The sequence below is a fragment of the Colobus angolensis genome, unplaced genomic scaffold (assembly GCF_000951035.1).
Source record: "Colobus angolensis palliatus isolate OR3802 unplaced genomic scaffold, Cang.pa_1.0 Scaffold187, whole genome shotgun sequence".
In the NCBI taxonomy this organism is placed as follows: Eukaryota; Metazoa; Chordata; class Mammalia; order Primates; family Cercopithecidae; genus Colobus; species Colobus angolensis.
Window position 1 is genome coordinate 492,938 of NW_012115010.1, and position 13,206 is coordinate 506,143.

The 13,206-nt window shown below is 43.4% G+C and overlaps 1 protein-coding gene across 1 annotated transcript in view; it reads right to left on the reverse strand.

Annotated features, from left to right (window-relative positions):
• Nucleotides 1-3,745: 3,745 nt before the first annotated feature.
• MPP3 (membrane protein, palmitoylated 3 (MAGUK p55 subfamily member 3)) overlaps nucleotides 3,746-13,206 on the reverse strand; it is a 36,528-nt gene continuing 27,067 nt past the window's right edge. The window contains exons 18-19 of the mRNA XM_011940057.1: nucleotides 11,950-12,072; nucleotides 3,746-4,824 (exon numbers count right to left, since the gene is read on the reverse strand). Of these exons, the coding sequence (XP_011795447.1) occupies nucleotides 4,648-4,824; nucleotides 11,950-12,072 (300 nt within the window). The 3' untranslated portion in view covers nucleotides 3,746-4,647. The remainder of the gene's footprint in view (nucleotides 4,825-11,949; nucleotides 12,073-13,206) is intronic.

Here is a 13,206-nt window from a genome sequence, read left to right on the forward strand (position 1 = left end):
GGGAAGTTCTCCTGGATAATATCCTGAAGAGTGTTTTCCAACTTGGTTCCATTCTCCCCGTCACTTTCAGGTACACCAATCAGACGTAGATTTGGTCTTTTCACATAGTCCCATATTTCTTGGAGGCTTTGTTCGTTTCTTTTCACTCTTTTTTCTCTAAACTTCTCTTCTCACTTCATTTCATTCATTTGATCTTCAATCACTGATACCCTTTCTTCCACTTGATCAAATCGGCTACTGAAGCTTGTGCATGCATCACATAGTTCTCGTGCCATGGTTTTCAGCTCCATCAGTTCATTTAAGGACTTCTCTACACTGTTTATTCTAGTTAGCCATTCATCTAATCTTTTTTCAAGGTTTTTAGCTTCTTTGCGATGGGTTCGAACATCCTCCTTTAGCTCAGAGAAGTCTGTTATTACTGATCGTCTGAAGCCTTCTTTTCTCAACTCGTCAAAGTCATTCTCCATCCAGCTTTGTTCCGTTGCTGGCAAGGAACTGCGTTCCTTTGGAGGAGAAGAGGTGCTCTGATTTTTAGAATTTTCAGCTCTGGTTTCTCCCCATCTTTGTGGTTTTATCTACCTTTGATCTTTGATGATGGTGACGTACAGAAGTGGTTTTGGTGTGGGTGTCCTTTCTGTTTGTTAGTTTTCCTTCTGACAGTCAGGACCCTCAGCTGCAGGTCTGTTGGAGTTTGCTGGAGGTCCATTCCAGATGTTGTTTGCCTGGGTATCACCAGCTGAGGCTGCAGAACAGCAAATATTGCAGAACAGCAAATGTTGCTGTCTGGTCCTTCTTCTGGAAGCTTCTCTCAGAGGGGCACCCAACTGAGAGGTGTCAGTCAGCCCCTACTGGGAGGTGTCTTCCAGTTAGGCTACTTGGGGGTCAGGGACCCACTTGAGGAGGCAGTCTGTCCGTTCTCAGATCTCAAACTCCATGCTGGGAAAAGCACTACTCTCTTCAAAGCTGTCAGACAGGGACGTTTAAGTCTGCAGAAGTTTCTGCTGCCTTTTGTTCAGCTATGCTCTGCCCCCAGAGGTGGAGTCTACAGAGGCAGGCAGGTCTCCTTGAGCTGCCGTGGGCTCCACCCAGTTCAAGCTTCCAGGCCACTTTGTTTACCTACTCGAGCCTCAGCAATAGTGGACGCCCCACCCCCAGCCTCGCTGTCACCTTGCAGTTTAATCTCAGACTGCTGTGCTAGCAGTGAGTGAGGCTCCATGGGTGCTAGACCCTCCGAGCCAGGCATGGAATATAATCTTCTGGTGTGCCATTTGCTAAGGCCTTGGAAAAGCACAGTATTAGGGTGGGAGTGTCTGATTTTCCAGGTACCATCTGTCACGGCTTCCCTTTGCTAGGAAAGGGAATTCCCTGACCCCTTGTGCTTCCCGGGTGAGGTAATGCCCTGCCCTGCTCCATGGGCTGCACCCACTGTCTGACAAGCCCCAGTGAGATGAAGCCAGTACCTGTTGGAAATGCAGAAATCACCCATCTTCTGCGTTGCTCATACTGGGAGCTGCAGACTGGAGCTGTTCCTATTCGACCATCTTGGAACCTCCCCTCTGAGCTAATTTTTAAATTTTTATTTTTATTTTTATTTATTTATTTAAGACACAGTCTTGCTCTGTTGCCCAGGTTGGAGTGCAATGGCATGATCTTGGCTCACTGCAACCTCTGTCTCTGAGGTTCAAGTGATTCTTGTGCCTCAGCCTCTTAAGTAGCTGGGATTATAGGCACGTGCCACCATGCCTGGCTAATGTTTGTATTTTTAGTAGAAACAGGGTTTCACCATATTGGCCAGACTGGTCTCAAACTCCTGGCCTCAAGTGATCCACCTGCTTTAGCCTCCCAAAGTGCTGGGATTACAGGCGTGAGCCAACACGAGCCAACGCTGCTGGCCCTAATTTTATGTTTAATAGAGACAAGGTCTTGCTATGTTGCCCAGGCTGGTCTTGAACTCCTGAGCCCAAGTGATCCTCCTGCCTCAGCCTCCCCAAGTGCTGGGATTACAGGCGTGAGTCACCACACTTGGCTAAGGATCACTTTTTAATACTCTGCTTCATAATACATATAAAGAGAATTACTATCATTTCATCTGACAATTGTGTAAAAATATTATGTAAGCAGCAGAAAACGCCTGTGGAGTGGTATAAAATGCAGAAAGAATGTCATCGGGTGCCCAACCACGGTGTTCCCACACTGGAGGGAAAACCGCCTACATGGGACTTTGAGACTTGATTAGGATCTCCACCATAGTGCCTCCCAAAGGGATCTTCAAAAGTAATTTTTAATGTATGTGGGTTTGTTTTGTTTCTGCCTGTGAGCAGACTTCAGATCTCAGCTCTCCTGCATAACAACTTTTTTTTTTGAGACAGAGTCTCACTTGTTGCCCAGGCTGGAGTGCAGTGGCATGATCTCAGCTCACTGCAACCTCTGCTTCCCAGGTTTAAGTGATTCTCCTGCCTCAGCCTCCCAAGTAGCTGGGATTACAATAGGTGCCTGCCACCATGCCCACTATTTTTTTTTTTAGTAGAGACGGGGTTTCACCATTTTGGCCAGGCTGATATCGAACTCCTGACCTCAAGTGATACACCCACCTCCGCCTCCCAAAGTGCTAGGATTACAGGCATTATCCTGCATAACAAATTTGCATGTGCTAGTCACACTTCAGGGACAGCTGCCCTCCCTGGCCTAGCTCTCTGTGGATCAGCTCAAGACCAATTTCACTTGATAAGAATCCAATACTCTCTAAGTGCAAAGAAGTCTCCATCTTTTTGCTAGAAAGTTCTGAAGAATGTGATCCTGTTACGTGGACCTACCAGGTTCATCAGCTAGAGAGTTGCAAAGGTATCCTTGTGTTAGAAGGTAAAATGGAAATTTCTAAATGGGTGGCAAACCTTCTCCCTGGTGTTTCACCTTCAACCTGGCCTCCTTTTCATGAGTAAAAGAACTTGAAAATGTACACGTGTGTATGTAGCCTTTTCCGTCTTAGAAGTTATGGTCACACTTCATATTATAAATTCTAGCTGTGAACACATTCATCATTTACAAGTGAATTACATTAGTAGCCTCGATTATGGGTCCACAAAAGAATGAGGCAGTATAGTATACTGGTTAACAATCATCTCTGGTATTTGGGAGATTTAGGCTCAAATACCATAGCTCTGCATTTTTTTATTTTTTATTTTAAAATTTTTTTTTGAGGTAGGGTCTCACTCTGTTACCCAGGCTGGAGTGCAGTGGCACAATCATGGCTCACTGCAGCCTTGACCTCCTCGTTCATCCCACCTCAGCCTCCTGAGTAGCTGGGACTGCAGGCACACACCACCACACCCGGCTAGTTTTTGTATTTTTTGTAGAAATGGGGTTTCGACACATCGCCCAGACTGGTCTCGAACTCCTGAGCTCAAGCAATCCACCCACCTCGGCCTCCCAAAGTGCTAGGATTACAGGCATGCATTACACTGCCTAGCCTGCAATTTTTTTTTTTTTTTTAATCTGTGCAAACTTGGGCACATTATTTAAACTGCCTAAGCTTTATTTTTTTTTTTCTCATTTGTACAATGAGATAAGAATCCTACCTTATTAGCTTGGTGTATTTATCAGGGTAATGTATGTAAAGGCCTTAGCATAGCATCCAGCACAGAATAAAGACTGTTGTTGGCTATTAATAATAATAAAAAAATTCTCTGAGTGGCTAAGATATATCATGAATCCTGGGTGATAATCATTTTTGCTCAGAGACAACCCATTAGGCCCACGCTCTGGGTCTACATACTTTTATTCTTGACAGAAATGGTTTACAGCGGCGTAGCCATAGTTTTGACAGGAGAGTCATTTGGTTTCTCAAGATCTAGCACAACAGGAGCCCCTATGATCTCATGGCAGGGACTGGCTAGGACCAAGGCAACTGTCAGCAACAAAAAGAACAATGGATGGAATAGAACAAATCAAACAAAGCGAGGGCTCAATGTTAGGAATCTGAGGGTATTCAGAAAGGGGAAAGGCAACCTTACATTCCTCGAGTCCCTGAAGGCACCACTGCAGTATAGAATAGTACAGTGATTCATGTTGATGGTGAAGTGTGCCTCAGCCTTCCAGAGACAATTTACATATATTCACTATTTTAAAATAGGCAGAGAACCAATTTTCTATTACCAGGCAAGCACTTCAAAACAAGGTTAAGATCAACATTTTAGTGCTTGAAGACAGGGGAATTTCAGTTACATGTAAAATCCCCTTGGATAAAACAAGTTAGCTTCCAAAAAAACTACTAAGCGTCACTATGTTTAAAATGCTTAAATTAATTCTGCAAATCAGTACTGTATAAATTAACCACTATCACCTGCAAAAGACAGTGGCTACTTAACTTTGGTACAAAGAATCAGGGTCAGCTTGCCTGTGATACTTTAATGAATGAAATGTGCTGTTTTCTGATATGCCCCTTTCAAATCGTGATCCAAAGAGGTGCAGTGAAAAACAACAGACAAAAACCAACAACAAACAAGACTTCCCACTTATACTCTTCTCGACGATGCAGTTTGTGGAGAATTCTCCCCCTCTCTGTGCTCAAGATTCCTTGACGGTAAAATGAGGGAGTCTGGACTAGTTGATCTTCAAGGTCCCATCCAGCTTGGATGTTCTGGGATAAAGTCACCTGACCCAACTAACAGGTACCCAGTGAATGTCCTTGCTCAGCTTCTCTAAGACCACTTTGAGCTGGCTGTAGGCACCCTGGAGATCCTCCTTCACCAGCACGGCGTCTACCAGGTGACCGTAATGCTGGTCTATGAAGGCGGCGGAAGCGGCCATCTCTTGCTGCTGCTCATCCTGCAAGGAAAGGGTTGGTAAAAGGAGCAACTGGGTTGTTCTCCTATGACAAACCTATAGCCTTTGTCTTGAGCAATGTTCCAACCTTTAACTTTTAAGTGATGAGTGGATGACTAGGTCTCACTGATAAACCAACCGTGTACACAAGAACAGAGCGTAGGGACAACATCAGGTCAAACTTCAAAGAAAGTTAATGGGCAGCAGACACAATCACTGGTCAGTCATTCACTCACAGGATATCTCCTGAGGACCTATGAACTCAAAGCCATGATAGGAAGTGCATTGGGAATGCTGATTCTATATCCGTGTATATATGTCAATATCACACTTCCTGCCTCAGAAGTACTTCCAAAGAAGTAGTAGTATTGTGCTGCATGGCATTTAGTACACAAGTTAAATAATTGTAAGAAAGAACTATACATAATAACTATATAAAAACAGAGCAAACATTTCTGTAATCAACTAGTGGAAGAAGAAATCATTCCAATGCCCTCCTGAAGACTCCTAAATTCATAGTGTAGAAATAAATTCTTTTCATTTCCTCACACCAGAGCCAAACACTAGCACAGCAAAGTGGAGTTATTTAAGAAAGCACTGGACAATTCCAATCAAATTCTCCATGTCCTTAGGGCAGCTGATCTCTTTAATCAGATTGCCTTCCTGACACCTAACATGAGGGTATAGGCAACAACTCCATCTTAGCCAGTGTGGGCACTGTTTGCATCTCCATTCAAAAGAACCTCTAATAAGTATCAGTTCGGGTGAGTAGTTAGTTGTCTGACAATCTGCCTGGTTTTGGAAAACAGGAAAGTGGTAGGCCCATTCTAAGTAAAATTACAAAATGAAATTTGTTGCTGGCATTCACTCATTCCCCTTTTTAGTCCTCTGTTGCCATCTCCGCTCTGTTTCTAGGGGCTCGGTGTTTTCACCTTTCCCTGCCACAGGGAAAGGGTGAGTTCTGTTCTCTCCCAAAGAGACATACATTCCAAAACATTCCCGTCTTCTCTCTGTCACCAGTCAAAACCCAATTCCTACTTTAGTGAGAGCATCTGAAATTTCAGGATTTGAGTCCTCAAGATCTAGGAAAAGGGTGTGGCATGCTACTTCAAAGACAGTTGAAATGTACTATCTAAGAAGGCTGAGATAATTTCTTCTCCTTTTCTCCTCCAGGAGGGAAAAAAATTGGATTAAATTGGGAGACATTTCTCAATTCTATATTCCATATAGAATATTCTTGCAGGGCTACTTTCATACTCAGAAGCACTTCGCACTATCCCATAACTGCCCCCTGGCTCTTCAACCCCTCCTTCCCCACTCCCTGACACACATCCATCCTATAGACCTGTCTGCTGCTTCCAGTTTCCCCTCCTCCAGGCACCCACATGGTTCATCCTGGAAGCATTTGGCTAGTTGAGAAATTATAGAAGAAAAATTTTTGCCACAAGGAACCACAATCTTCCTAATAAATATCTGCATCTCAAAGAACTTCAGTAACTCTCTAATGGAGTAAAAACACGTGACATTTGCTTTGCAGTCATAAATCCCCTGAACCCCTTTCCTGGCCTGTAAAGATGGAACTCGCCACTTATGTCTTCAGCAAGAGTCACAGTCCCGAAGATCACACTTGGAAAGATTCCCCCATGCTGTCCATCACCCCCAGGTTGGATTAGCTTTGCTGGGTCAGAAGCCAGAAGCCTCATTAACTTGTGGTCAGCAAGGAAACAGACAGAGGATGTTTTGGGTCCCCTACCAGGAACTCAGGTGGGGGAGACAATGGACAGATATTTAACGTTACACAAAACCCATGCCTTTGTGAGGAATTTCTCCAAATGTCATCTGGGGTCTGCCAACATACATCAAAACCACATGAAAGGCTGTGTGTTTAAAAATGGAGTGCCTGGGCCCTACTCCAAACCCCCTAGGTCGGAATCTCTGGGAGTAGAACTGGGGACTCTGTGTTGAACAGCCTCACTGTGACCTTGCTGCCTACTCAAAGCTGCAGGATGGTGGAGCTCGAACGGACCAGCTGCATTTCATCATCAGCCCATCTGCTTGGAACGCAGTATTCTGGTGGGCAATACAAGAGATGGGATAGACGGCAAAGGCTGGAAGGACACTGGGAATAGAGTGCAGCTGCTTCTCTTGAAATAACAACCATGGGCCAGGGAGGGTTCTGACTCCTAGAAAGCTGGCACTGCCTGTGGACCTGATTATTTGGCAGAACTTTCCTTGAGTCCTAGGAAGCTGCCTCTTATTCTTCTAATGACTTCTTGACTCTTGGAAAAATGAGCCATTTCCCCCCTGCTTATTCCATCCTGAAATATTTGCAAAACAAAACAAAGCCAATACAGTAAAACGAATGGGCAGATTGATCCTAAAATTCATATGGCAATGCAAAGGACCCAGAATAGCCAAAACAAGCTTGAAAAACCTGACTTCAAAACTTACTACAAAGCTAGTAATCGAAGCAAGACGGTGTGGTGCTGGCCTAACAATAGACATGTAGACCAGTGGAATGGGACTGAGACTCCGGAGAGAAACCCTTACTTTTCTTGCCAATTGATTCTAGACAAGGGTGTCAAAATAATTAAATGAGAAAATAGTTTTTTCAACCAGTGATGCTGGGGTAACTGGCTATCCACATGCAAAGAATGAAGTTGGACCCCTACTTCACACAATCCACAGAAAATAACACAAAATAGATGATAGATCCAAATGTAACTGCTACAACTATAAATATCTTAAAAGAAAAACAAAGGAGTAAATCTTTATGACCTTGGATTCAACAATGATTTCTTAGATACGATACCAAAAATATAAGCAAAAAAAGAAAAAACACATTGGACTTTATCACATTTTAAAATGTTATGCCTCAAAGGACGCTATCAAGAAAGTAAGGGCCAGGTGTGGTGCCTCCCAGCACTTTAGAAGGCCGAGGCAGGCAGATCACCCAAGGTCAGGAGTTTGAGACCAGCCTGGCCAACACGGTGAAACCCCATCTCTACTAAAAATACAAAAAAAATTAGCCGGGCATGATGGCATGCGCCTGTAATCCCAGCTACTTGGAGGTTGAGGCAGGAGAATCACTTGAACCTGGGAGGCGGAGGTTTCAGTGAGCCAACACTGCACCATTGCACTCCAGCCTGGGCAAGAGCAAAACTCTGTCTCATAAAAAAAAAAAGAAAGTGAAAAGACAACTCACAGAATGGGAAAAAATATTCGCAAATCATGCATCTGACAAAGGACTTGTATCCAAAATAGATAAAGAATTCTTACAATTCAATAATAAAAAATGGACATTTAAAAATGGACAAAGTATTTGAATAGACATTTCTCCAAGATATAAAAATGGCCAATAAACACATGAAAAGATGTTCAGCTTCACTGATGATTAGAGAAATGCAAATCAGAACCACAATGAGATACCACTTCACAACTACTAGTAATGCTATGATTAAAAAGACAGACAATAACAAGGGCTGGTGAGGATGTGGAGAAATGGGAACTCTTGAACGCTGCTGCTGGGAATGTAAAATGGTACAGCTGCCATGGTAGAGTCTGGCAGTTCCCCCAAATGTTAAACATAGAGCTGCCCTATGACCCAGCAATTCCATACCAAGGTATACACCCAAGAGAAATGAAAACATATGTTCACACAAAAACTTGTATATGAATATTCATAACATGATTCATAATAGCTGAAAATCCATAAATGTTCATTAATTGATAAATGGGTAAACAAAATGTGGTACTCTATACAATGGAATATTATTCAGCCATAAAAAAAAAGAATGAAGTACTGATACATGAATGAACCTTAAAAACATTATACTAAGCGAAAAAAGCCAGATACAAAAGGTCTTATATTGCATGAATCCATTTATATGAAATGTTTAGAATAGACAAATTTATAGTGACCGTAGATTAGCAGTTGCCTGTGGCTAGGAAGGGGCTGGAGGAAAACAGATAATGGGAAATTCTAATGGGCTCAAGGTTTCTTTCTGAGGTGATGAAAATGCTCTTAAATTGACTGTGGTAGTTGCAACAACTCTGTGAATACATCATTGAATTGTATGCTTTAAATGGGTGAATTGTACAGTATGTAAATTTTATCTCATAAAGCTGTTAACTCCCCCTCCAAAAAACACACAGTAAAACACAGAAAATAAAAATTAGTTAAGAGCCCACTATTCAGGGAGAATTGCCTTTAGCATTTTATTGTATTTTGTGTGTAACACAAAATTAGAATCCTGATTTTTTTATTTTCTGATTTATTTTTTCTTGTATTTAGCTATGTCATCAAATATTCCTCCAACACATGGCTTTTAAGTCTTTAGTTAGTTATTATTTTTTTTGAGACAGTCTTGCTTTGTCGCCCAGGCTGGAGTACAGTGGCACGATCTCAGTTCACTGAAAACTTTGCCTCCCGGGTTCAAGCGATTGTCCTGCCTCAGCCTCCCAAGTAGCTGGAATTACAGACGCCCGCCACCACACCCAGCTAATTTTTGTATTTTTAGTAGAGATGGGGTTTCACCATGTTGGCCAGGCTGATCTCAAACTCCTGACCTCTGGTGATCCACCCACCTAGGCCTCCCAAAGTGCTGGGATTACAGGCGTGAGCCACCACATCCGGCCCCAACATATGGCTTTTAACTGGCTAAAATAATATTTCAATACATTAAGTGTCATGTAATGGAGTATATTGAACTGAGTCCTGATAGTGAACATTTAGGTTGTCTCTGATTTTTTTTGTTATGTGATGGGCATACTGTACGTTTCTGTTTTTCATTTTTGAGATGGAGTTTCGCTTTTGTTGCCCAGGCTGGAGTGCAATGGCGCAATCTTGGCTCACTGCAACCTCCACCTCCAAGTTCAAGCAATTCTCCTGCCTCAGCCTCGCAAATAGCTGGGATTACAGGCATGTGCCACCATGCCCAGCTAATTTTTTGTATTTAGGAGAGATGGGGTTTCACCATGTTGGTCAGGTTGGTCTCAAACTCTTGACCTCAGGTGATCCACCCGCCAAGGGGCCCTCCAAAGTGTTGGGATTACAGGTGTGAGCCATTGCACCCAGTCAATACTGTATGTTTCTAAATGATTCTAAACTTAAGTTGATACTCCCCTTAGAGTTTCTTGTGTGTGTTTTTTCTAGACAGAGTCTTGCTCTCTTGCCTAGGCTAGAGTGTGCAGTGGCGTGATTTCAGCTCACTGCAGTCTCTGCCTCCTGGGTTCAAGTGTTTCTCCTGTCTCATGCTCCCAAATAGCTGGGATTACAGGCACACGCCACCATGCCTGGTGTAATATACAAAATAATTTTTGTATTTTTAGTATGAGACGGGGTTTCGCCATTTTGGCCAGGCTGCTCTCAAACTCCTGACCTTAGGTGATCCGCCTGCCTCGGCCTCCCAAAGTGCTGGGATTATAGGCATGAGCCACCATGCCAGTCTTCCCCTTAGAGTTTCTAAAGGAGAACATTTCTTTTTCTTTTTTTTCTTTTTTTTTTTGAGACAGTCTCACTCTGTCATGCAGTCTGGAATGCAGTGGCATGGTCATGGCTCACTGCAGCCTTAACCTATTAGGCTCAAGTGATCCTCCCACTCCCATCTCAGTCTCCTGAGTAGCTAGGACTATAGGTGTGTGCCACCACACCTGGCTAATTTTTCTAATTTTTTGGTAGAGACGGGGTTTCACCAAGTTGCCCAGGCTGGTCTTGAATTCCTGGGCTCAAGCAATCTGCCCACCTCAGCCTCCCAAAGTGCTGAGATACAGGCGTGAGCCACCGTACCTGGCCAAGGAGAGAATTTCTAATGTTCCTTGTATGTATGCCATTCTAAATAATTTATTGAGACCAGGTATGGTGGCTCACACCTGTAATCCCAACACTTTGGGAAGCTGAGGCAGGAGGATCACTTGAGGCCAGGAGTTTGAGACCACCCTGGGCAGCACAGAGACACCCTGTCTCTATAATTTTTTTTTTTTAATTGGCTGGGTGTTGGTGGTACATGCCTGTAGTCCCAGCTACTTAGGAAGCTGAGGAAGGAAGACTGCTTGAGCCCAGGAGTTCAAGGCTGCAGTGAGCCATGATTATACCACTGCACTCCAGCCTGGGCAATATAGCAAGACCCTGTCCTAAAAAAAATAAAAGGCCAGGCACAGTGGCTTACACCTGTAATCCCAGCACTTTGGGAGGCCAAGGTGGGAGGATCACTCGAGCCCAGGAGTTCAAGACCAGCCTGGACAACATAGTAAGTCCCTGTCTTTAAAAATAAAAAATAAAATAAAAAATCTATCAATGTGGACAGTTAAAACCGAGAATCAGTATGAACTAGGATTGCATCAAAATCTTGACTTGGAGGGAGCTTCCTGATCAAAGGGAAGGATCCGAGAAGGCCTCCTTCAGATGAAACCAGCTATATAGGACAGCAAGCAAAGTCTATTCTGGGACTGAGTTGCTTCTGACTGCCCCCACCACCCATAATAACTTCCAGCTCATTCTGCTGACTGACCCTGTTAAGAACCAAAAAAGATGAGTCACCAAGTCCATACCTCCTGGAAGAACTCTGTCAAATATTTAGGTTTTGGGTGAGGGTTTCGCCATTCTGACATAGACTGGGCTGAACAAAGAATCTATGACAGTGAAACAGAAGTTCATTTAGGATACATCAGATGATCTCATCCACGAGTTTTAGAAATCCCTTCATTCATTGATGATTCAAACTGGTTTGAAAGCAGTGATAATGACCTTGTTAGTTGGGATTTCAATTAAAAATACTTGGGTTTGGCCTAGGAATGTAGTTTGATGAGTGTAGTCTGTCACACTCACATGAGGTCCCTGACGGGTGTCATATTTTGGGGGAGGGTGCTTATGTGAGGGAGTGGAGGGGTGTGAGCCCAGGAAAAGCCACCTGCCTGGTTTGGGAGGCACTTCCAGCTGTTCACCTTGAGCCTTCTGGCCATGCAATCATCTTCTCTTAAGTTTTTCAATAGGCAAAATGGAAAGACAATCACGTGCAGAAGGTGCATCCCGCATCCCTCTTCAGCTGAAAGCACCTTATGCAGCTAGAAGCATTCCTGTAACAGCCTCCCTTAGGCCTTCAGAAAAGAAACAATCAACTTTAAACTTACAAATGGGGCTGCCGTGTCCTCACAAGCTGGGGACATAGGTGGGGTCTTTCTTTTTTCCTGAATTGCAGGCTTTACAAATATAATATAGGGTTTGAATTCTGAGGTCCTCAGTTGTTTCAGTGCCTGAGAAAGAAAGTTCAGGAATATTATATACTTTTGAAGTGTTTTATTGTGAAATATACTTTTGAAAACTCAACGCGTGCTTTAATCCCATAACCTCAACAGCAAAGGTCCTGGTTACGTGGGTCCCATGACAATGGACTTCAATGGGGCAGACCAACTGCTCCTTTTCTTGTCCTTCACTTCGACATTGAACTCAGCGGGGCCCTGAAGTCACACTCACTGCAAATAGAAGGTTCCTAAGCCTCAGCTCAGAGAGAGTTGCTGTCTCTCTTAGCTCTGACCCTTCTGGCTATAATTAACCTTCTTAGGCTCCTCTCCACCTTCCATTTCTGATGAGTGAGGACACAGGAGTCAGTGCGTATCTATTTAGTCAAATGTCATCAATTGGACTACACTATTACCAAATTTGTGCTATTACATCTCCTCTTGGTATTCAAAGAAAAGGTCTGCAAAGCAAATGAGATTACCGAACAGATCACTTAAACTGTAGACTGTAGAAACTGTACTCTTGATTAATGCATTTTATCTAGAATGTAAGGGCTCCACTTGGAAACACTAAGTATTAAACTGCTATATGCATTATCTGCACCCTTGATCAATAAAGTGATCAATAAAATCACTTTTCAAAGAAATTTTTGAAACTCAGACTTTTAATTTTGATTACTAACTCCCTGTAAGTCCAAATGAGTGAGCGTTTTCCTTTGTAGGCATAACGTGCTTTTTGGAATATGTTTCAAGCAAACTTCTTTAAAATAAAGCCTACAGTTTATATCATAAAATCAGAGATCTGTTTCTATAGAGGGGAAAAAAAAATCCCAGATTGAGTTCAAAGCTTGGAAGTTTTTCTAAAAGACAAGGTTAAAAAGATGGTTAAGCCCCTGCTGAGCCCACAGCGTGCTGGGTGTGCAGGAGTGGAAATGTTTTTGAAGCACTTCACAGGGCCATGTCTCCCTCCCTCTTTTTCCCCTTTAAACTGCTCTCCTCACTGCCTCCCTGAGTGGTTCTCTAAGCCACTGACTCCACCTGCCTTGGCTGGGGAGGGGGAGGCCTGGCACCGACAGCTCAGCCCCAGCTTCACCTGGGTACTGACATCTAATTCTCTGGCACAGTGCAATGGCCAGTCAGCGCCACCAA